Here is a 24,090-nt window from a genome sequence, read left to right as displayed (position 1 = left end):
TCGTCAAAATCCGTCAATTTAGGTAGTGTTACCCACTCATGATGTAATTATTGAGAAGGTTTATCTAAACTACAAAAACAACCGAAACCAGTCTTACGAAAGACAACTCAAAGAGCAATGACTAACAAGGTAAAGTTCTAAAGAGATCTTTTACCGATTTTCGGGTGACTGGCCCGTAGGTCTGTTCCGGGCTAGTAGACACCCTTTCGATGAACTACGTGCAACGCTTGCGACCCTCCGACGCGGGTCAATTCTTTCGACTCTTCAATACCATAAGTAGAAAAGGCTATTTGATAAATTTGATGGTGTTGCGTTGCATTTGGTAATTTTTATCTATCTTTTTATGATGTTTCGGTAAACTTATTGAATTCATAAATAATTTTTTTTCTGTACCTAAGCTGATGGCCTTAAGAGGCCATTTCAGCGTAAGGTGAGCTCACAGGGCTCAAATGTGATGACGTTGCTAACACTAACCCAAAGATCCGGATCCGAAGCGCGACCCACTGAGAAGATCCGGCGAGAAACTCAATGGGGTGTGTCTGTGGGTTAATTTACTCGCCAAGCTCTTCGTCGACGGCTCGACGAAAACGATGGCTTATGCTTGGGGTACTTAAAAGCACCATTAGTGGATCGAGAGGATCCGAAATGACGTGTATAAAGAACACTCTTCACAATGTAGTACTGGAATTTCCTCGTACGACAATACTCAAAAAAATCACAATAAAAACGTAATTTTTTTGCGACGTAACATGATAAAAATCAGACCAGGTTCTCTCTCGCACTCGCACGTCTCGCATGGCGTGAATAAATGAATAAATGTAAATTTACCCAGTTCAATCGCCGTAAAAGTGGCACCTTCAGCGTTATCTTCTTTTCTCGCACGATAAACCGTATAGAAGTATAAATTTATCTATTTTTAGTATCACTTTTTCGTTACCTCGAAGTTTTCTCTTTATAAACGTAGAGCGTATTGTTAGGCCGCACTGCTTGCCTGACGTACCACCATAAAACCTCTTTCTATCGCAAAGCAGTCTTGTGTCCCAATTTGAAGGGTGATATCTCGCGCAGTGGCAATTACGTTTTGAGGTCTGTGAGCTGTATATACCAATTTTAATGTTTTATATATTGCTGAGACGGGGGGATGAGCTCTTGGCTACCTTAAGTGTTCACCAGGTTACCTTAAGACATGAGTTTTAATCAGCTCTACATTATAACGGCTGGTCCACGTTTCGAACCAAAACAAATAAGTACTTCGCATAAGTAAGCAGAGTGGTAGTACCCACCAGTGCGAGCTCACGAGACACCGTACCACCAGTAATTACGCAAATTATATTCATGCTGATTACCTTCCTACTAAACGATGTTATTCCTTCATCGTGGAAGTCATTAGTGAACATGAGTTAAAAACGTATTACGTTAAATAGGGTAATGAGCTTAATCCATCCAAGCAATTAAAAACAGGCCGTCGCCTATCCGTTAGAGGTGATGTATTACTCTGCTGATATCATAGAAGACCTAACAGAAAAGATGCGGCTACACGGGTTCTGACGTTGTCTAGTGAAGACTAGTTTTCAAATAATTATCAGTAATTCATCTCCGAGTGGTAGAGGTGGGGCTTTTAGCTGATTGCCGGCTCCCGGGTGGATTGTCTGACGCGACAGCAACACAGCCATCGATACAATGTAAGCTTTTACAGTTTGCGATGTTTTAAAAAGTTATTCGCTAACACGCAGCTTTATCGAATATATAGTGGATAACGACTTTAGTAATATTAAGACATTGTTTTGATTATTATTTGAAATGATAAAATGTTGTTTTGATAAATATCACAAAAATGTAGGGTAGACGCCGTAAAGCCAGAGTATAAAATGGCGGTACGTGGACAGAGTCGTCTCAGTCAGTCAGTCAGTCTGTCAGTTGAAACAAAACTGTCGGTTTACCCTGTCATTGTGAAAATTATGTGTTAAGAGTTTCAATAATTATTATTCAAAAGGTTTTATTGACTTTTATTGCAATAAACTGAGTTCTACCGAATACGAATGATGACGGAAACTGCCGCTCAGCCATCCTTGGCGCCATCAAATATATACCGTGCATGCACTTTGATGTCGTGACTATACGAGTGCATATTTGAAGTCGTTGTGATGCTTAAGCATACTAACGCCTGAGTTAATCAGGTCACATTTGTTAGTAAACTCTACAGTACAGTAGTCGTGGTCTCCAGTGCCTACACAGAGACGGCAATCGAAAGATAAAGAGTAAATGAGACAAGTGATGTTGTAAATACGTAGGAGCCTCAGACACAGCTGTTTGTATCATAATAGGCCACCATTGCGTATTTACGCTGTGCTTTGATTTTTTTTATAATTATTGCTTAGATGATTGGACGAGCTCATGGCCCACCTGCTGTTAAGTGGTTACCGGAGCCCATAGGCATGTACAACGTAAATGCCGCCACCCACCCTGAGATATAAGTTCTAAGGTTTCATTTTTAACAGTACAACAACGGCTTCGGCAACGGCAGTACAGCCCTTCAAACCAAAACGCATTACTGCTTCACGGCAGAAATAGGCAGGGTGGTGGTACCTACCCGCGCGGACTCACAAGAGGTCCTACCACCAGTAATTACGCAAATTATAATTTTGCGCGTTTGATTTTTATTGCACGATGTTATTCCTTCACCGTGAGAGGCAATCGTGAACATTTGTCAAGTACGTATTTCAATGGAAAAATTGTTACCTGCCTGCGAGATTCGAACGCCGGTGCATCGCTACATACGAATGCACCGGACGTCTTATCCTTTAGGCCACAACGACATTTGTTACAATATGCGAGACTTACTTGAAGCGTGATTAGACCCGCTATATAGTTGTAAATCAACTGACCACGCCCTTATCTGTTACCCCTCGTATTGTCCCCTCGGGCTGATCTTGGAGGCATCGCAATGAAAACCTCATTCATCCGTAGAGGTGTGCGTAGCGCTTGAGAAATACCAGACACGGCACAATACATACCGCATCGTCAATCTATTATTTGAACTGAACTGATGTTAGCTGAGTCTGTGGACACATTAGTGTCATGTTTGAACGTGGGCAGGATAAAAATAAACAAGTTCAGTGGCTGAGTTAGTGCAAGTTCCGGCGATAAGGATGTGACACGATACAGAATATTCTAGTATATACAGGGTGTTTTGGTTTTTTCACAGTATGATGTTTTTTATTGCTCTTAATAGGCTGTGTGCTTAGTGCGAGTTTTTTATCGTATCGATCGCGTAAAAGTTAACTCAAATTTGTAGGCAGTTGGAATAGCGCCCCTAGCGGCAAACGGAGGCAAACGTTCCAACTCCATACAAATTTGAGTTAACTTTTACGCTATCGAGAACGTTAAAACACTCGCACTAAGCACACCGGTCGATGGCTAGTTTGGTGTTATATAGAATTGTTTATGGAGCCTGTTTATTTTGAATAGCATTAGATTACGTTTAAATCTTCGGAAGATTGATGAAGATGAAGCCACGATCCTGTCCCAAGTCGAACAAATACTAGACCTCAACATACCATTAATTCCTTATGTTTATATGAAATAGTTTATATCGTTGCTTTAGTTATCTCGGTAGGCAACTACGATCTCATTATCAAACATTATAGTTAATAATAAAAAAAAATAGCTGGAAACTTAACACACACGGTCATCCGGCCCAAATTGGGAATCCCTGTGCAATGGGTACCAGAGATTATAATATAAACGCCCAGACAAAGAGTGAACAAACCTGTTCCTCACACCAATGTTGAGCCGATGAGCTCACTGAGTTTCTCGCTGGATCTTCTCAGTGGATCGCGTTTCCGATCCGGCCGTAGATTCTGCGAAGCACTGCTCTTGCTAGGGCCAGTATTAAGCAACACCTTCGGTTTGAGCCCCGTGAGCTCACCTACACGCTAGGGTAACGCTGCTAAAGCCTCTCAAGCCTATCAGCATAGGTAGGAAAAATAGAGCCGATGTGAGAATCGAACCCATAACCCTCGGCACGACAGTCAGGGCCGCTTACTGCACCACCGAGTCAGTCAAAACATTGACTAATTGATTACATCATCGGGCTCAGGCGGTTTTCATATCATCCTGGTTTGAACTATTTGAATCAAGCAACAGTTGTCGCTTTTTTATTACTTAGATACTAGTGGTCGCCCAATAGTCGATATTCGACCATAATTAATTAAAATGATTAGTTTGAACATTATCAAGGTTCTATTGTCAAAGACTGTATTTCTGTAATCACATATTTCGCCAAGACTACACTATACACAAAATATGATATTAAAGACAATTAAGTAATTAATACTAGAGGTCCCGCAGTAGTCGAAATTCGACCGACTATAATTCATTGGAATTGTAAGTTTGTACACTATTATGATTTTATTTTATATTTTTATAATCACAAATTTCGCCAAGGTTACACTATAAAAAAATATTAATAAAGACAAACAATATTTAATCTATTCTCAATTTGACCACAGACGTCAAGATCAAAAATTTGACAATAAATAGTATGCATGCGTGTGTGCATCAAATACATGGTATGTAGTGTGTGTAATGTTTTCTTTATTGATTTAATGTATCTTTTATGCATTATTTAAAAAAAATATTAGCATTGTGCACTTCTTCTCTATATTCTCTATAAGTATGGAATATTTCATACTCCTCCGTCCGCGCAATTTTCGTAAAAAGGGATACAAAGTTTTTGCTTCACGTATTAATATATAGATTAATCTATTCTCAATTTGAGCTCAGACTTGAATAAACAAAAGAGTATAAATGCGTGTGTGTGTGTCAAAAATACATAATAGTGTGTGTAATGTTTTTTTCAATTGATTTACTGTATTTTTACGCATAATAAAAATATAAGCATTCTACATTCCTCTAGACTCTCGTATAAGTGTGGGAAATTTCATACTCCTCCGTCTGCGCGATTTTCGTAAAAAGGAGTTCAAAGTTTTTGCTTCACGTATTAATTTAATATAGATTTATAGTTAGTGTCAAGGAAGTTGTCGTAGTTGCCAACCCTGTTACCGGTACCGACACAAGCGACCGATAATTGTCAAACAAGCGTCGCACAGCGCGGTATTTTTTTCAAGTGCCTCGTTTTGTGTTTGATCTTTGTTCACTAAAATACACACAGATAGGAAACTCACTGTGATACTACTACAATTTATTTCGTAATTCCAGACTGCGTCGATTATTAATTTAACGCACTAATAATAAAGTACCTAACTCGATATATTTTTTATAAATGACAGAGTAAGTAACTTCCCGAAATTCACAAACATTATCAGAAAATAGTAAATTAAATATGAAACCATGCACTCGAATAAGCAGCCAGATCTCAAGACAGTGTTATTTGTCCTGTTATTAATGTTATATTGAACACATTGCTGCGTTCAGCTTTCAACGTCTTTCGATCATGTGATGGTTTTAGTTAATCTAGCCTCCTTCTCTTCCAGCGCCGTCTGACCCAAAAATACAGCATAGCAGTAGGAGTACCCACTCTAGTCATACGCGGGAGACCAGTAAGAGACGCTCTATTAGAAGATCCACTGGGCGAAAGGTTTCCATGGCCTGCTCCACCTTTAACGGAAGTCCTCAGAGGAATTCAGCTTCAAGGTGAAGGGGAGACGAAGCTGTACGAGGATCTGCCTGGAGATGCCTTGAGAGTATTCTATTTTGCTGCTCATTGGGTGAGTTTTTATATATTTTAATTCTAACAACCATCAGGTTAATCTTAGATCGGTCAATCAATTTGGCGTTATTAAGACCACCGATATCTAATTTTAAATAAATAAATATACAATTAGACATTATGAATGACAGTACCTTGTTGATGTTAGATAGACAGCTTTGTATGCACGGGTTTGTACTGTCCTTCTTATTTCTGGCTCGAAGCAGTCGTGTGCTCCGCTTGAAGAATTGGATGCCCGTTATTTATTTATTTTATTGCTCTAGTGGGTGGACCAGCTCACAGCCCACCTGGTGTTAAGTGGTTACCGAAGACCATAGACATCTACAATGTAAACGCGTCACACACCTTGAGATATAAGTTCTAACAGCCTGGCCACGGGACATTCGCCGATACGAATATTCGCGCGGTGCGAACGGCGAAGCGTCTAGCGACTAAAATAAGCGCATAGAAATGTACCTAACAATTTTTTTTTTTTTTTTTTTTTTTCCTACCTATGCTGATAGCCTTGAGAGGCTACTTCAGCGTACCCTAGCTTGTGTAGGTGAGCTCGCGGGGCTCAAACCGGAGAATTGCTAACACCGCCCTAGCAAGAGCAGTGCTTCGCAGAATCTACCACCGGATCGGAAGCGCGACCCACTGAGAAGATCCGGCGAGAAACTCAGTGGGCTGTGTCTGTGGGTTAATTCGCTCGTCGAGCCCTTCGTCGCAAGCGACGGGTTCGGCGAGGACGGTGACCGGTGCTTGTATTGCCTAAAAGCACCTACCTAACAAGCCACGCGCACCGGCGACCGGCGAAGCGACCGGCGAAATGTACCGAGCGAATCGCGCGATGCGGCGGGCGAGCAAAACAAATGCATGAATACGGACGGCGCGAGCCACGGAGTCGAGCGGTAGTCGCGGCGAATAGTACAGTGATTAAATGAGTTTAGTTGTTTTCGCCGCGAAAAATTAACGCCGAAATTTTTATATTTTTTATTTATTTTTTATTTTATATATTTAAATTCGTCGTGGCCTAACGGACGTCCGGTGCAATCGTGTTGAGCGATGCACCGGTGTTCGAATATCAGGCGGGTACCAATTTTTGTAATGAAATACGTACTCAACAAATGTTCACGATTGATTTCTACGGTGAAGGAATAACATCGTGTAATAAAAATGAAATCCTCAAAATTATAATTTGCGTAATTACTGGTGGTAGGACCTCTTGTAAGTCCACACGGGTGGGTACTACCACCCTGCCTATTTCTGCCGTGAAGTAGTAATGCGTTTCGGTTTGAAGGGTGAGGCAGCCATTATAACTATACTTGAGACCTTAGAACTTATATCTCAAGGTGGGTGGCGCATTTACGTTGTGGATGTCTATGGGCTCCAGTAACCACTTAACACAAGGTGGGCTGTGAGCTCGTCCACCCATCTAAGCAATAAAAAAAAAAAGCTGAAATACTAGCTAGACCAGCTATTTGGAAGTCTAGCCACCCAAAGTATTTCTCGTACTTCTTGTGGAATTCTCCATCTATAGGTATACTCCGATTCTTATTCAAATCAAGTACTTCACAATATTTTCCAAATAATAGGTCCTGAACCAAAAAACTATTAATTTGTAAGCAATATCGAGATAATTTCGATATAGACATTTCGCTGTCGGACTTCCTTAGTAGTCGCGGCGGCGAACGTGAGTACCCGTGGCCTGCAAACGGTGCTGCGCGAACTGTCGCCTCGTCCACCGCTTCGCTGTTCGCACCGCCGATCCCCGTGGCCAGGCCGTAAGGTCTCAAGTATAGTTACAACGGCTGCCCCACCCTTCAAACCGAAACGCATTACTGCTTCACGGCAGAAATAGGCTGGGCGATGGTACCCACCCGCGCGGACTCACAAGAGGTCCTACCACCAGTAATGACTTAAAGGTCTTAGTTACCGGATCATAAAATCCCTCAGGTGATAAATAATTGAGGAATTCTGAAAGCACGTTTGGTTCCAGTGTCCCCCATGTCGGACGTTCGCTCCGAGCCTCTGCGCGGCGCTGTCAGCAGTACGCAAGCGGCGTGCGAAATACGCCAACACGCAGCTCATTATCGTATCTAGTGACAGGTAAGACTGTAAAAAATATAAGTGGTTACGTGGATAGTTTTCGCGACTTTCAATAGTAGCACACGAAGTCAAAAAGAAAGAATATATTTACAATAAACTGAAAATAATATTGGCTCACCAAGGTAAACGTAAAATGAGATGCTTCTCTAAAAAAAAGAGAACCTTAGAAAAGTCTGCACGAGACCTCATCACAAATCTATACTAATATTATAAAGAGGAAAGATTTGTTTGTTTGTTTGTTTGTTTCGAATAGGCTCCGAAACTACTGGACCGATTTGAAAAATTATTTTTCCATTAGAAGCCGACATTGTCCCTGATGAACATAGGCTATTTTTTTTTAATTTTTTTTTTTTTTGGAGTTTACTCCTTTAGAATCGATTTACATATATAGGCCCGGGGTATGAAAATTATGGGGACCAAAATCGTACTAGCATGTCACACGAAATGCGTTATGCGCCTAGCATGTCACACGAAATGCTTTATGCGCCTGATTGGCTCCTGATTGCGTGATGCGTGCGCGCGCCAATCAGGAGCCAACGCGCGGCCGCGTTATCGCAGGTGACGCCGGGCTGCTGCGCCGGCAGTCCGCCACAAAGCCTCGTACTGATCGCGCGTTTCTCTCATTATTGTATTTTCATATATTTGTTAGTCGTTTGTTTTGTGTCTCGTTAATTTGTTAATAATCTGTTGTGTATCGTGTTGTCGTAATATAGAACTATTTCTCGTATTGTTTCGTTTAATTTTTTATATCCAGTAAACTCCAGTCGTGCGTCGGAGCGGACACACACACTTTTTTTTTTTCTTGTGTGTTTTAATGTTTCCGAAGCGAAGCGAGGGCGGGTCGCTAGTTAATAATAAAAACGGAGGGACAAGTCACAAGGAACAAGAAACTTAAATACCTCTTGTGATCCGCACGGGTAACTGCCGTGCAGCAGTAATGCGTTTCGGTTTGAAGGGTGGGGCAGCCGTTGTAACTATACTGAGACCTTAAAACTCATATCTCAAGGTGGGTGGCGGCGTTTACTTCGTAGATTTCTATGGGCTCCGGTAACCACTTAACGCCAAGCGGGCTGTGAGCTCGTCCACCCATCTATGCAATAAAAAATAAAATTAAACACGCACTTAAATAAGTTCAAATATAGACATATAGCACATATTAAACACACAGACAAAGCTCAAACAAATTCTTTCATCGCCCAAATGTTTGCCCGATGCGGGAGTCGAACCCACGATCTTTAGCCCAGAAGCTAAAGGTGCTAACTACTTCACCATCGAGTCAGTCAAAACGTCACGTAACGTAACGCGATTTGGGGCTAAGAGAGATGACAAGCTAACTATAGATCACGCACTGATTGAGGGAATATAAACTGTTTTCGCTGATCCAACATTGAGTTTGGCCCAAAGTCATGGCGTAGCCGCTGCCTAGTACCAAGGATTCTTTGCAAATAACCTTTAAAGAAATACATTTCATAACCCTCTAAGAACACCAATGAGGAGAGACAATTCTATAATGTTGAGTCTCAATATCGGATAAGGATTAATAAGACATGTGTTCAGCTAAGTGATTAACACATATTCGGATTACAACCTAAAGTACTATCGACAGCCCGAAAATCCTGAGACTGACGTAGCTATATCGACGCTTGGAAGGCAAACACGACTAAGCGACAAGGCTTGAACTTTACAGTAGACTAATTTAAAGTTGAAAATACCTAAAAAAAAAATCTATTTTAACGAATCTAGCTGTAGGATTGAAATTATTTTAATAGACCTAGAAATATATATTTTCTTGCCCATCGAATACGGTTATTGCCTATCATTTATGTACAAAGCAGTTATTGTCGCTTAGTCACGTTTGCCTTTCAAGCGTCGATATGTACATAATGATAGATAATATAGGAACGTATCTAGTTCCTACATTACGTATCTTAAACTGTTCATACAGAATCCAGTCGTTCTGTATAGCAGAAACGAAGTGTGCCCTTGCTATTGGAAAAGTGAAAAAAAAAAGTGTGGTGTCGTGGGACACCGGATAGGAACGAAGTTCCTTATTATAAAAATATTAATTTTAAGTTCTATTCGAGGTATAAAAAAATTTTTTATTCGGGTATACATTTTTTATCATGATTTTTTTATTGATAAAAATAAAAAAAACTACTTTATAAAGTTATCAACTTTATTTTATTCACGATGATTTATAAAAAATACATAATAAATATATGTTTTTTTTTGTAGGTTATTACAAAGTTAAGTCGTACACTGTGTGCATTACTAATAAAAATCTTACGTTACGGACGTTTTTTCCCGGTTAGGGTACCCCTCCGCATCGTCCCATAAGGAACTTCGTTCCAAAAACCCATGATTTTGCCGCGTATTGACCACCAGAATAATTACAATAAAACGAAAGCCCATTTCAAATCCAAAGTAATTCAATTAGCATGTTTTCCGGTCGAAACAAAACGCTTTTAAGTCCGTAATAAAATTTCGCTGCAACAATGGCGACCGTTTGTCTCATTGTTACGTATGATTAAAAGCGAGGGGTTATCCTCGAGCGTCGTTCTATATACGAGCCATTACTTGTCTGTTATTACGTTTATCATTGGTAGATCTTAGTAATTAACTCGAATAGAGCGTAGATTAATGAAAGCGTTATTTTGTAATAAAAGCACAAATTTATCTTTGACGCTTTCATCTAGTAGCTTAGACTTCCATGACTAAGAAATTAATGAAACAACAATTACCTTTTAATCAATGTTTTAGTCTGCGGAAACCAGAATATCTAACGATGAAGCAAAATTTTATCGCGTATATTGAGGCAGTCAGCGCTAAAGTTCATATTCGGGCTTATGTGTTGCAATTTATTTAAAACATAATAAATTTTGATACAAAATCGGCCTATCCCTAGTTTCATCCATAGATAACAGATCCCTGTGTAAACATCATTTTAGTGCGTATTGTTTTTGCCTACGAAGCAGTGTAAAAGTAAATTCGAACCTCATTAACTCCATACTATGGTAAGCTTAGGCCACTTTTGCGCTGACGGCCTAATAGTACAGGATCCCTGGTACACGTTTCATCATTTACTACTAACAAGCTGATTTTTCGTGAGTAGCTTCCTTTTGACTAGACGCCCAACTTTTTTCCTTACCGTAACGTTGGTAAGTGCTAGCTTACTAGGGATAGCAAGGATAAAATATGTTGATTTGACGAATTTAAAAAAAATTTTACTAACCGAATTTTTCTTTGTTAATTATCGAGATAATTATCTAAACTAGAGGTCCCGCAGTAGTCGAAATATAGTTAATTGGAATTGTAAGTTTGTACACTATTATGATTGTATTTTATACTTCTATAATCACAAATTTCGCCAAGGCTACATATTAAAAAAATATTAATAAACACAAACAATATTTAATCTATTCTCAATTTGACCACAGACGTCAAGAACAAAAGATTGACAATAAATCATCAATAAATAGTATGCATGCGTGTGTGCGTCAAATACATGTTATGTAGTGTGTGTAATGTTTTCTTTATTGATTTAATGTATCTTATAAGCATTATTTAAAAAAAAAATTAGCATTGTGCACTTCTCTATATTCTCTATAAGTGTAGAAAATTTCATACTCCTCCGTCCGCGCAATTTTCGTAAAAAGAGATACAAAGTTTTTGCTTCACGTATTAATATATAGATGACGTGAAAAAATATTTGTCCTACAAAATATAAGGTTTTGTTAGGAAGTCCCCCCTCTCCAACATGTATCATAAACAAGGTCATGAAAAATAATTACTAACTTAGCTGATTTTTTCAATAAAATTTTTTCAATGCTTTCCCTCAGATCGCTCTCATACACGTCTCTTCGAACATAAATCAAGAGAGACAATTCGTGTGATAAACTTTTTGGACAGCGAAATAAATCGTAGCGCAATAGATTTATGTGTAAAATTGGAAAACATAAATTTTTCGTGTATTCAGTAGAACCTTTTTTTGGGAGAGGGTCGGGTCTCCGCATGATCCCCGCGGCGAGGGGGCGCGTTGTGTATGGGGGACCATTGTGGCCGATCACTAAACGAAGTATTTAGCTTAGAGCAAGGATGAGCAACACGCGGCCCTCCAAGCATTTCTATAATTGAATTTTCTCATAATGAAGGAACGGTTAGATTTCACCAGGTGTTTGTAAACAATCAAAATAAATAAGAAAAAAACATCAACTCGATCAAAAGATTGCTGTATTTATGGAATACTAGTAGTCGAAATTCGACTCTAATCAATTGAAATTTAAAGTTTAAACATTATTATGGTTGTCAAATACTTATTATACTTATATAATATAACTAGCGACCCACCCTCGTTTCGCTTCGGAAACATTAAAACACACATGAAACCAAAAAAATAAAATAAAATAAAATTAAAAAAAAGTAGCCTATGTTCATCAGGGACAATGTCGGCTTCTAATGGAAAAATAATTTTTCAAATCGGTCCAGTAGTTTCGAAGCCTATTCGAAACAAACAAACAAACAAATCTTTCCTCTTTATAATATTAGTATAGATCACAGATTTCGCCAAAACTATTTATCGACTTTCTCCCATCAATTCGTTTTACTGTTGTTTTCTTGTTTGTTTTTATCTTCCATTAAAATTTTAATATGAAATCTTTACTTTTTTTTCAGTTTTTTTGTTTTTTTAATTCTAATATTTATTATAAATAAAGTTTCGTAAATTATTAATAACAGTTAATACACGTGCGGAATAGCAAAAATAATATTTGAATTGTCCCATTGATTTTAATACCTACCTACTTTAATGATTTTTTGTTTTTTTTTTACATTCAGTTCCCGCGTGTGCTCCTAATTATACTTGTTTACATTTTTTTAAAGTTAAGCACCTACGAAATAGTGCGTGTAGAATTAATCCCAATAGGCTATTGACAAATAATTGACATTTTTAACAACGTCAACCAGCTTAAAGTAATGACAAAAAGTCTCAAAAAATATGAAAATAATAATTGCCTTATGAAACAGAAAATTAAATTATATTTTATCGGAGGCTCCATTTCGGTAGCGCCCGGTAAGGATCATTTGAAGTTTATTAGTATTCACGGCCCTCTCCTAAAACATTCACTTTTATGGAAAAATCTTTTCGAGAGGAAAAATATCTTGAATTAATTTCGGGCATGTTTCATGCAACAAATATGCAAGCAACATTTTCTATAAATTGATAATAGCAAACTTTGATAGCCACAGACATTAATCTGGGATTCACTATATTTGTATAATTTTTTCACATTTACATATTTCCAATAAGCAATCAAATCGGCAATCGGTAGTTTTTACTTTTCTAAACGCTTTAGACATAAAGTTGAAATTTCATTTCTATTATACATTTTTCTGCTATATATTCATTGTTCTAAACTTCGAATATAGTCAATTTATGGATATCTGTGGCCTCTGTGACAAATATTTTATTGATGCAATTTTTTCATTTGACTCCATACAGAAGAGGGCCGTTCGGATTGTCGATAATCCCATTCTCACGGATCGTTTGGAACCTCTGGGTCTGCGGGGGGACTTCGGTTCCCTCTGTATTTTGTACCGTATGTTCCATGGGGAGTACTCTGAGGAATTGTTCGAGATGAAACCGACATCTCGTTTTTACCATCGCACCGCCCGCCACCGGAGTAGAGTTCACTCATACTACCTGGAGCCACTGCGGTCATCCACAGTGCGTTTCCAGAGATCTTTTTTGCCACGTACCATCCGGCTATGGAATGATCTCCCCTCCACGGTGTTTCCCGAGCGCTATGACATGTCCTTCTTCAAACGAGGCTTTTGGAGAATATTAAGCGGTAGGCAGCGGCTTGGGTCTGCCCCTGGCATTGCTGAAGTTCATGGGCGACGGTAACCACTCACCATCAGGTGGGCCGTATGCTCGTCTGGCTACAAGGGCAATAAAAAATAAATAAAAAAAGATGCATATACCTACCATATGTTTATTAAGTAACTATGTAGAAAAAATTTCGAAAATAGAAAGGGAAGATCTTTCTTATTTCTGTTCCAAACCTATTTACATATTATGTATGTGTGGAATTAAATGTGCGATTCATAGTACCTATTGCCACAGGATTGAATGCGAATAACAAGTGCTTTAAAGTCGTCGTTTCCTAAGGGATAACACGCCGAAGTAGCGATGCAACGGTGTTCGAATCCCGCAGGTGGGTACCAATTTTTCTAATGAAATACGTACTTAACAAATGATCACGATTGACTTCCACGGTAAAGGAATAACATCGTGTAATAAAAATCAAACACGCAAAATTATAATTTGCGTAATTACTGGTGGTAGGGCGTACCGTGAGTCCGCACCACCACCCTGCCTTAGAACTTAGACCTTAGACCTTAGACCTTAGAACTCATGTCAAGTTGGGTGGTGGCATTTACTTTGTAGATGTCTATGGGCTCCGGTGACCATTTACCATCAGGTGGGCCGTGAGATCATTCACACATCGAACCAATAAAAAATAAAAACTTATTATTTTAGTGAAAATAGGTAAAGTAACAATGCAATAAAGTATTCACACAATCTTTTCGTGTAATTTATACAGCACAGATCCAACTAGGAGTGACTAACATTCTCAAATGCTAAGAAACAATGATTGGTTCTTTTACGCATAACCTGATCAAATGTTTCTTATGATTTTTAGATTCTTTAAGTAAAATTAAAAGCACCTTCTCTGAAAGCTACCTTACGAGGGTATATTAAGATTTTATAATTATAGAGCTTTATCAATAACGAAAAATAGAGTAGGCATAATTGCGTTGGACTCTTCAGATTCTTCCAATTTGAATGAATGCTTACGTTATAGTTAGTCTATGAGCTCCAGTTGATCCGTCAATTGATCTTTAATAAAAAACTCTTTTGTTTTTCAAACCATGATTTAGTTGTAAGATGTCCTACAATATCATCTACAATAGCACCAAACCGTTTTTTTTTTTTTTTAACCCAAGGTGTAAAAAAATTACCTAAAATATTCTTTACATCGCGTGCTCTGCGAGAACTATTGATGATACAATAAAATAATGTACTACGACTTTGTAGAACACATTATTATTTACAAAATGTGTCGCGACAGCATATGTCTAACCATTATAGTTATGCCGCAATAAGTGTTCTTTTATTTAAAAAAATAAAACAACGTCATATATCGTTGAAATTTTTGTTACCGACCCGAGCGGAGCCGGGTCGGGCCGCTAGTTATACATTTGAAACTTTGACTTCTCAAGTTGGAAAACCCTTTCTCCGGAAAACGCTCAATAAAAAAAAAGCGTTTGGCTACAGAGGGATCGCTATTTTAAACCTAATGTCTAACACTCGTCGGAGCGGAGGGTTGTCGTGTCAGCGGTCGTAAGGGGTGAATACACACTCGCGCCTTCAAGTTTCGACGCGCCATTATTAACTTGCACACAAAGCGAAAACGTATAGCAAACGCTTCAATTAGTGTCTGTAAGTTGAGTTTTTATTGATTGGGCATGATACGAGATGAGTATCCTATAGGATACCGGCTGCTTGTAGATGTAGCATGATCCGGTGCCTGTCTCACCGGAGACCCAAATTACACAAAATATAACTGAATAATAAATACACTTACAAAAGACATATAATTTTGACTGACTCGATAATGCAATGGTTGGCGAGCCCAGTTGCGTCGAGGGTCGTGGGTTCGATTCCCACATCAGGCAAACATTAGTGTGATTAAGGTTTGTTTACTATTTAAGTCGTCGTGGCCTTTAGGCCTATCCTTTAGGATAAGACGTCTGGTGCATTCGTGTTGAGCGTTGAGTGTTGAGCGATGCACCGGTGTTCGAATCTCAGGCGGGTACCAATTTTTCTAATGAAATACGTACTCAACAAATGCTCACGATTGACTACTATTACTGGTGGTAGGACCTTTGTGAGTCAGCGCGGGTAGGTACCACCACCCTGCCTATTTCTGCCGTGAAACAGTAATTCGTTTCGGTTTGAAGGGTGGGGCAGCCGTTGTAACTATACTATGCACCTTTGTTTATTGTCTATATATGTATACATTTTAACGTATATAAGTATGTATGTCGATCTCTGGTACCCATAACAAAGGGAATACTCAATTGGGACCATGTGATCGTGCGTGATTTGTTGCGAGCTATTAATTATTTATATAACATGCAGGGTGCAGACATGTTTAAGACAGGAGCGAAATGCTCGCAAATATCTATAGTATTTTCTTGGTAAATTAATTTTTACGGTTTAATTTATCGCTAAATTATTTCCGACATTCGAATACTCCACAGTTTTCATGTCTGTGAACGACTAAGGCGAATATTCGTCGACGTTTTCATTGAAAATAGTTTTAATTGTATTATTTTAGGATCGGTAAGAAAGGAACTGTTATAAGACGGCCCTGTATCCTTTACTGCTGACACATCCCTATTTCCCTGCTCAGTCAGTGTTTTAGTGGCCAGCAGTAAACTACAATTCCCATTAGCCTCAGTCCATTTTCGATCTCCGTCGCGACGACACGTTTGTTGGTTTAAAAGTTTTTAAAAAAAAGGGAATATCCAGAACCCGTATAACAGAACGCATGAAAAGAGTGTGGAACGGAACTTTGAAAACGGAAAGAAAGGGAAAAGAGAATGACAGAGAAAAGGAAGATGGCGAAGACGGTTAAAATGAGCAACGCGTAAAAAAGTTGTTAGACAATTTTAGAGAATTTTGGAGCAGTGGAAGTTTTATTTTATGCGCTGAGATATTTTACATTATAACAGTGTTGAATGACGACAAATATGAACGCATATTATCGTCTTCTCGCATTAAAAGTCAAAACTTACTAATTTTACAGGAGAGCGTTTCAAAGTTTTAACATGCGATATTTTTACTATTAATCATCTTAATTTTGTTAATAGTAGTCAAAACATAGGTAAACTAAAAAAAAAACTAAAACTAAACTACGCTCTTTTGACAGTATTTATCAGAAAAATACTGGTGATACCAAATGATTCGGCATACTAACTCAATTTCGAATATTTTTGGAAATTGTACACTTTTAATACGAAAAGACGATATGTCCCAACCAAGCCCCTTCTTAGTACCCAACTCTACCCCTGCTACCCTACCCAAGATCCCAGTCACTATCTATCCCAATCACACCCCCAAGACATTTAACGGTACTATTAGCGATTGTCAAAGAAAATATTATCTTTTTTTATTGCTTAGATGGGTGGACGAGCTCACAGCCTACCTGGTTTTAAGTGGTTACTTGACCCCATAGACATCTACAACGTAAATGCGTCACTCACCATGAGATATAAGTTCTGAGGTCTCAGTATAGTTACAACGGCTGCCCCGCCCTTCAAACCGAAACTCATTACTGCTTCACTGCAGAAATAGGCAGGATTGTGGTACCTACCCGTGCGGACTCACAAGTACGCCTACCAGCAGTAAAAATTGTGATCGTGCACAATTATTGTTATATCCTTCGCCATGCCAGTAAGCACTATTATATGACGCTACCGACGTAACAAACTCAAACTGTGCCATAAAAATGAGGACAGAAATCATACCGAAAACTACGATGAAATTTATTTACGACGGTCTCAAAGCAATTGCTGCCCGGCCCGGATATAAACCTGTCGTAAAGTTAACGCGAACGAAGGCAGCCGGTTTATCGCCGCCACACCCGGCTGTGTTCGGGTAGTGTATACGAGCGAAAACCGGTCATAAACATCAAACATTATTACCGGAGGTGGAAGCGATCGATACGAACGATTGTTTCAGGGGTAAATAGCTTTTGAAAAACATACGATTCACGGTGTACCTTTTCCAGAATTTCTGTAAAAAAAATATTAATTTTTTTATTGCTTAGATGAGTAGACGAGCTCACAGCCCACTTGGTGTTATAAGTGGTTACTGGAGCCCATAGACAGCTACAACGTAAATGCGCAACGCACCTTGAGATACAAGTTCTAAGGTACTTTTATAGTTACAACGGCTGCCCCACCCTTCAAACCGAAACGCATTACTACTTCACCGCAGCTACTCGTGCGGACTCACAAGAGGTCCTACCGCCAGTAATTACGCAAATTATAATTTTGCGGTTACATTTTAATTATTGTTTATTTAAGTTTCTGGTTCCTTGTAAGTTCTAAGGTATACTTGATATAATTACAAATCAAAATACAATAAAATTAAAATTACAATTTATCATAATGATAAAATTATTAAAATTAAAATTGGCAACTACTAATATAAAATTAAAATTAAATAAAGGAACTAATACAATAAATAATGAATTCATGTTAACTGAGTAACCGCCACTATACCAATCACTGTGTTATATTAACGAGAGTTAGATGCTTATTAAAACAGTTTCTTATAAAGGTGCACTCAGGGCCGGATTTAAACTTAATGCCACTCCTGGGCACCGGAAAAAATCCGCCTCAATACTGAAATTTTACTTAAACTTATAGTTTATATATTTTCTTCTTCAACTTTACTAGAAACTTTATTATAATATGTTAGGTATATATTCCAAAAACATAAATAAATATATGTGTTTTTTTTAATAATTATAAATTTGGCACTAAGGCTGACTCATAATTATAAACATAAAAAAAATTATATTTCATTTTATTCTGGTAAATAAAAAATCGATTATTATTTTAAATTTCCAAGGAAATAAATTGATTAAATTATTTTAATTATTAATTTTACTAAAAGTGCCAAAGTTATAACTCACAAGTAATGCATGAATTGAATTTATTGAATTATCAATTAAACAGAAAATTATTAACTATAGAATTAATTAATTACATAGAGCAATCTTGATAAGAAAAAAAAAATCACTTTCAAAATTTTGCCGCCCTGGGCACTTGCCCCGACCGCCCCTAGTGTAAATTCACCACTGGCTGCACTCCAGTCTGTCGTCAATCATATCCAGGACATACCTTTTTTTTTTTGTCAGGAGGAAATCGCCGTACTCCCACCCTCCACTGGGGATGGCGGGCGGAATATGTCGGAGTCGAACCGACTAAAACCTCCTGTCGCTCAACAGCCCACGTCCGAGCCTCGCATGAGACAGAACTCATGAAAAGGCAAAGGGGGGAGAGTGAAGCGTTTAGTGCAGCCAGGACATACCTAGTAATACATTTTCGAAATGATTTTGTCCGTTCTACTCAGATGACAATTAACGCGATCGTTAACGATCTGTAATCTCCCAGAGACAGACTGCGGAGTCATCAAACGCGTTTGAGATTGATCGAGCTTGACTGCGTTGATCTGGCCGCGACATTACCACATTCAATTGCTGTAAATATTAAATCATATTCCCGTTGCAAAATAATCTTGACCGATTTAGGTATGTGTACGGAAGTTTATCTGAGCTTTTTTATTGCTCTCTATTGTAAGTAGACGAGCCATACGGCTAACTGATGGTTAGTGGCTAAAATTACTAATTACCTAGTTCTTTTTTTAATAAAAAAAAGTTTTAAAAGTTTTAAACGATCAAAGTTTTTCGTTGCATATGTATAGATTAATATTATTATACCCCATTACAAAAAAGTCTGCGTCTTAACCGCTACTTCAGTTTATAAATAAAAATATTCTTCAAATTGCAATTTGGTTTATAACATCTTGCGTAAAAAATAAATCATTAGCAAATCATGGAACATGTATTATTATATTTTTATTGCCTTTATAGGCAGACAAGCATACGACCCACCTGATGGTGAGTGGTTACCATCGCCCATGGACATCAGCAATGCCATGGGTGGAGACAAGCCGCTGCTTACCGTAAAATTTCTTTGTAATCTTAATCTTAAATATAATTCCATGGATGTTCGTGAAAGTAGTCCTAACTAACTATTCCGCTTGCCAGTCTTTAGAACCGCAATAATGTAACTAATACATTATTATGCCAAAACGTCTATGAACAAGAAACAAATACATATATTATGTAGTATTATCGACCAGAAGTGAGGTAGTTAACAAAAAGAAATAAATAACACAGAACTGGCCTAATTATATTTCACTGAATTAACCAATACTTCTAACAAAATGATTTCAATGTACTATTAACGAAAACTGTTAAAATTACAAAAGTCCCAAACATGTTTCAACAAAAGGCGCAGCAAGGGATCGTTTTTATAGTTTTAGCGCTGGCTCTCGGTCGGGGGTTGCCTGGACTCGGTAACAGTAGTCAATAAAAACGATTTTTTTTCCACAAAAATCTCCGGAACCCTCTTCCGCATTTCACCCAACTAAAACAAATCCTTTCGACATTGGCGATATAAAGCGTAGAGTCATCATTCTAGAATCGTCAGATGCTGAGCCAAGTATCCGGGGTCGGGAAAAGAACGGATTAATTTATAACGTGTTATATATTATGTTATATGAAATTTGCTTCTTTAAAATGAAATTACAGTTTAAATATAATATAATATATAATAAAAATGAAATATTATATAGTAATGAAACTGTTCAAATATTTTTAATTAGGCTATTATTTTAATGCTATACCATCATATTTGATTTAAAAAAATACTAAAAAGACGTGACAACAAAAAATGTATATAGAACCAAATTTAGTCACTTTTGTTGTTTGTTTTTTTTAAAACATTATTTTGGAAGTAGTATTTAAATTTTCCTTTTTTTTTGTTTGACACTTGAACTTAACTTTAAGTCTTAAACTTGTTTCGAAGATTAAGCCATGCATTTAACTTAATACGCATCTCAAACGTGTGCTTGGTTTTGAAGTCGTCGTGGCCAAAAGGATAAGACGTCCGGTGCATTCGTATATAGCGATGCAACGGTGTTCGAATCCCGCAGGCGGGTACCAATTTTTCTAATGAAATACGTACTTAACAATTGTTCACGATTGACTTCCACGGTGAAGGAATAACATCGTATAATAAAAATCAAACCCGCAAAATTATAATTTGCGTAATTACTTGTGGTAGGACCTCTTGTGAGTCCGCACGGGTAGGTACCACCACCCTCCCTATTTCTGCCGTGAAGCAGTAATGCGTTTTGGTTTGAAGGGCGGGGCAGCCGTTGTAACTATACTGAGACCTTAGAACTTATATTTCAAGGTGTGTGGCGCATTTACGTTGTAGATGTCTATGGGTTCCAGTAACCACTTAACACCAGGTGAGCTGTGAGCTCGTCCACACATCTAGGCAATAAAATAAAATAAAAAAATCTTCTGATCAAGATCAGTATCTTCGTATAGAAAAGAAAACACTAATCCTAAACATCCCGTTCAGAATAATTAGATAAACTTATTAAATTAGTATCTATATACTCGCAGTATGTGCATACGGACGATGCTAATAAAAACAGATTAATACGCATTTTTATTGATTGTCAATTTTTTTTTATCAATATATTAATACGTGAAGCAAAAACTTTATAATTCTTTTTACGAAAATTGCGCGGACGGAGATGTATGAAATTTCCCGCACTTATAGAGAATATAGAGAAAGAGTGCAGAATGTTATTTTTTTTTTTAAATTATGCATAAAAAATACATTACATCAATTAAAAAAACCTTACGCACACTACCATGTATTTGACACACACGCATATACTTCGTTTATTGTCAAACCTTTCTTATTGCTTATAGTCTGTGATCAAATTGAGAATAGATTAAATATTGTTTGTCTTTAAAGTGTAGTATTGACAAAATCTGTGATTATATAATAGTATTTAACAATAGAACCGTAATAATGTTACAAACTTATAATTTCAATTAATTATAGTCGAATTTCGACTACTACCACTAATTAATAATTAAACCATCTATCACGCTATTCACGATCGCAATCGAATTCTACAAGATATTATTGTAACTCACACGGTTTAATACAAATTTGGGGGGCTCTGTAGGAGGGGGAAACAACGATTTTCCCCCTAGACAACGTCTATTCCGTACATCTCCCCCACACCTACTGTTTACGACTGCGAAACTTCATGAATATAAAGACAGCAATTTCAGACGAACGTGGGGGTCGGTGAACTTTCTGTCATCTTTGTGTTTTACGGGAGAGCACTTTTTCGATTTATTATCAGGTGATATAATCGAAAACAGGGAGTTGCTCGACGCATTTTCTTTATAATTGAAGGATGCTTTTTCCTTTCGACAACACTAGAACAAAATAACTCTATATACGCGAAGGTTTTTTGTAAAACAAATTTGTGTAGTCGTAGTTGTAGTCGTCGTGGCCTAAAGGATAAGACGTCCGGTGCATTCGTATGTAGCGATGCAACGGTGTTCGAATCCCGCAGGCGGGTACCAGTTTTTCTAATGAAATACGTACTCAACAAATGTTCACGATTGACTAACACGGTTTAGGAATAACATCGTGTAATAAAAATCAAACTCGCAAAATTATAATTTGCGTAATTACTGGTGGTAGGGCCTCTTGTGAGTCCGCACGGGTAGGTACCACCTCCCTGCTTATTTGTGCCGTGAAGCAATAATGCGTTTCGGTTTGAAGGGTGGGACAGCCGTTGTAACTATACCTGAGACCTTAGAACTTATGTCTCAAGGTGGGTGGCGCATTTACGTTGTAGATGTCTATGGGCTCCAGTAACCACTTAACATCAGGTGGGCTGTGAGCTGGTCCATCCCGCCAAGCAATAAAAAAAAAGTCGAAAAAAACGGGGTTTCATTTTATTACGACCCCTTTATACTTCTCTCCTTGCGTCGACAAACCTCAATGCTGAGGTTCGTGGCCTCCTTAGATAACTTTCCCCTGGACTATTCTGTGCCAGTCCTGCCTGGACTGAGGTGTTGAGAGCAAAGCGGTCCGCCCAGCACATTGGAACTCTACCTCTGCGTGTTCTGCAGCATAACTTTCATGCTACCAGCAGCTTTTCTAAATTGTCGCCGTTATTTCAGGCAATGTGTTCAAAGAACTTGAAACTTCTCCGCGCGCATTTAATAGCCTATTCGACTCCCGTAAATGTAATAATGATTTGAGATCGAGAAGCAGTTCAAGTTCCTGCGCGTTTTTATAGCCCATGTAGGCAGACGAGCACACGGCCCCCCTGATGGTGAGTGGATACCGTCGCCCATGGACGTCAGCAATGCCAGGGGCAGAGCCAAGCCGCTGCCTACCGTTAACTTATATTTGCAATCCAAAAATATTGCTTTCAAACGTATAAAGATGGAAGATAGTATATTGTGCTGGCTTATCGGGGTGCAGGGGTCGCCCCACGACCCTCCATTCAATTCCGATCATTTATTTTTATGACCTCATTTAACTTTGAAAGGGTTGATTCGGTTTACAATTAAAAATAAAGTTTTATTTAAAAATTACCCATGTTTGATATTTATCTGAATGTAAATAAAATCTATGTTGTTTTTTTTTCAATTTATTTACCAAATGAACTTGATTTCACCTTCTCCGCGTCAACTTTGTTCAAACAATATCTATCGTTGACCGGAAGAGAAGTTCGCCCATACATACGAGGTCCGTCAACATAATATGAAATTCATAAACTATCATGAAAAAAAAAATTGTTTGTGTTCTATACCTATATAAAAATGTATAATCAAAATTCTATGAAAACGCTCTGTGGATGAACGCAGGGACTCTCTCTATATAGTAAGAATGAGCTCTAAATATTTGTAGTCGTCGTGGCCTAAAGGATAAGACGTCCGGTGCATTCGTATGTAGCGATGCAACAGTGTTCGAATCCCGCTGGCGGGTACCAGTTTTTCTAATGAAATGCGTACTCAATAAATGTACACGATTGCCTTCCACGGTGAAGGAATAACATTGTGTAATAAAAATCAAATCCGCAAAATTATAATTTGCGTGGTTAAATTACTGGTGGTAGGATCTTTTGTAAGTCCGCGCGGGTAGGTACCACCACCCTGCCTATTTCTGCCGTGAAGCAGTACTGCGTTTTGGTTTGAAGAGTGAGGCAGTCGTTGTAATCATACTGACACCTGAGAACTCTTATCTCAAGGTAGGTAGCGGAATTTAAATTGTAGATGTCTACGGTCTCCGGTAACCACTTAACATAAGGTGAGCCGTGAGGTCATCCACCCACCTAAGCAATAAAAAAAATTAGCTTTGTTTGAAAGTTATATTTGGAACGTAAGATCTGAATGTAAACAAATCTTATTGTTAAATATTGTTTACTTAAAATCCTTTTCAGGGGAAAATTGTTATTGTTTAACAGCATTTCACTTCTGAGCTAACAGTATAACGAACGAACAAACTTCGATCAC

General features: G+C 38.1%; 1 protein-coding gene across 1 annotated transcript in view; it reads left to right on the top strand.

Annotated features, from left to right (window-relative positions):
• Positions 1 to 24,090, top strand: part of LOC114247481 (nucleoredoxin) — a 44,378-nt gene that overhangs the window by 14,591 nt on the left and 5,697 nt on the right. Inside the window, exons 2-3 of the mRNA XM_089733567.1 lie at positions 5,496 to 5,729; positions 7,710 to 7,819. Of these exons, the coding sequence (XP_089589693.1) occupies positions 5,496 to 5,729; positions 7,710 to 7,819 (344 nt within the window). The remainder of the gene's footprint in view (positions 1 to 5,495; positions 5,730 to 7,709; positions 7,820 to 24,090) is intronic.

Source organism: Bombyx mandarina, chromosome 16 (genome assembly GCF_030267445.1).
Source record: "Bombyx mandarina strain Sakado chromosome 16, ASM3026744v2".
Taxonomy (NCBI): domain Eukaryota; kingdom Metazoa; phylum Arthropoda; class Insecta; order Lepidoptera; family Bombycidae; genus Bombyx; species Bombyx mandarina.
The sequence above is the reverse complement of the archived record's forward strand: the minus strand, read 5'-3'. Positions and strand labels throughout refer to the sequence as shown.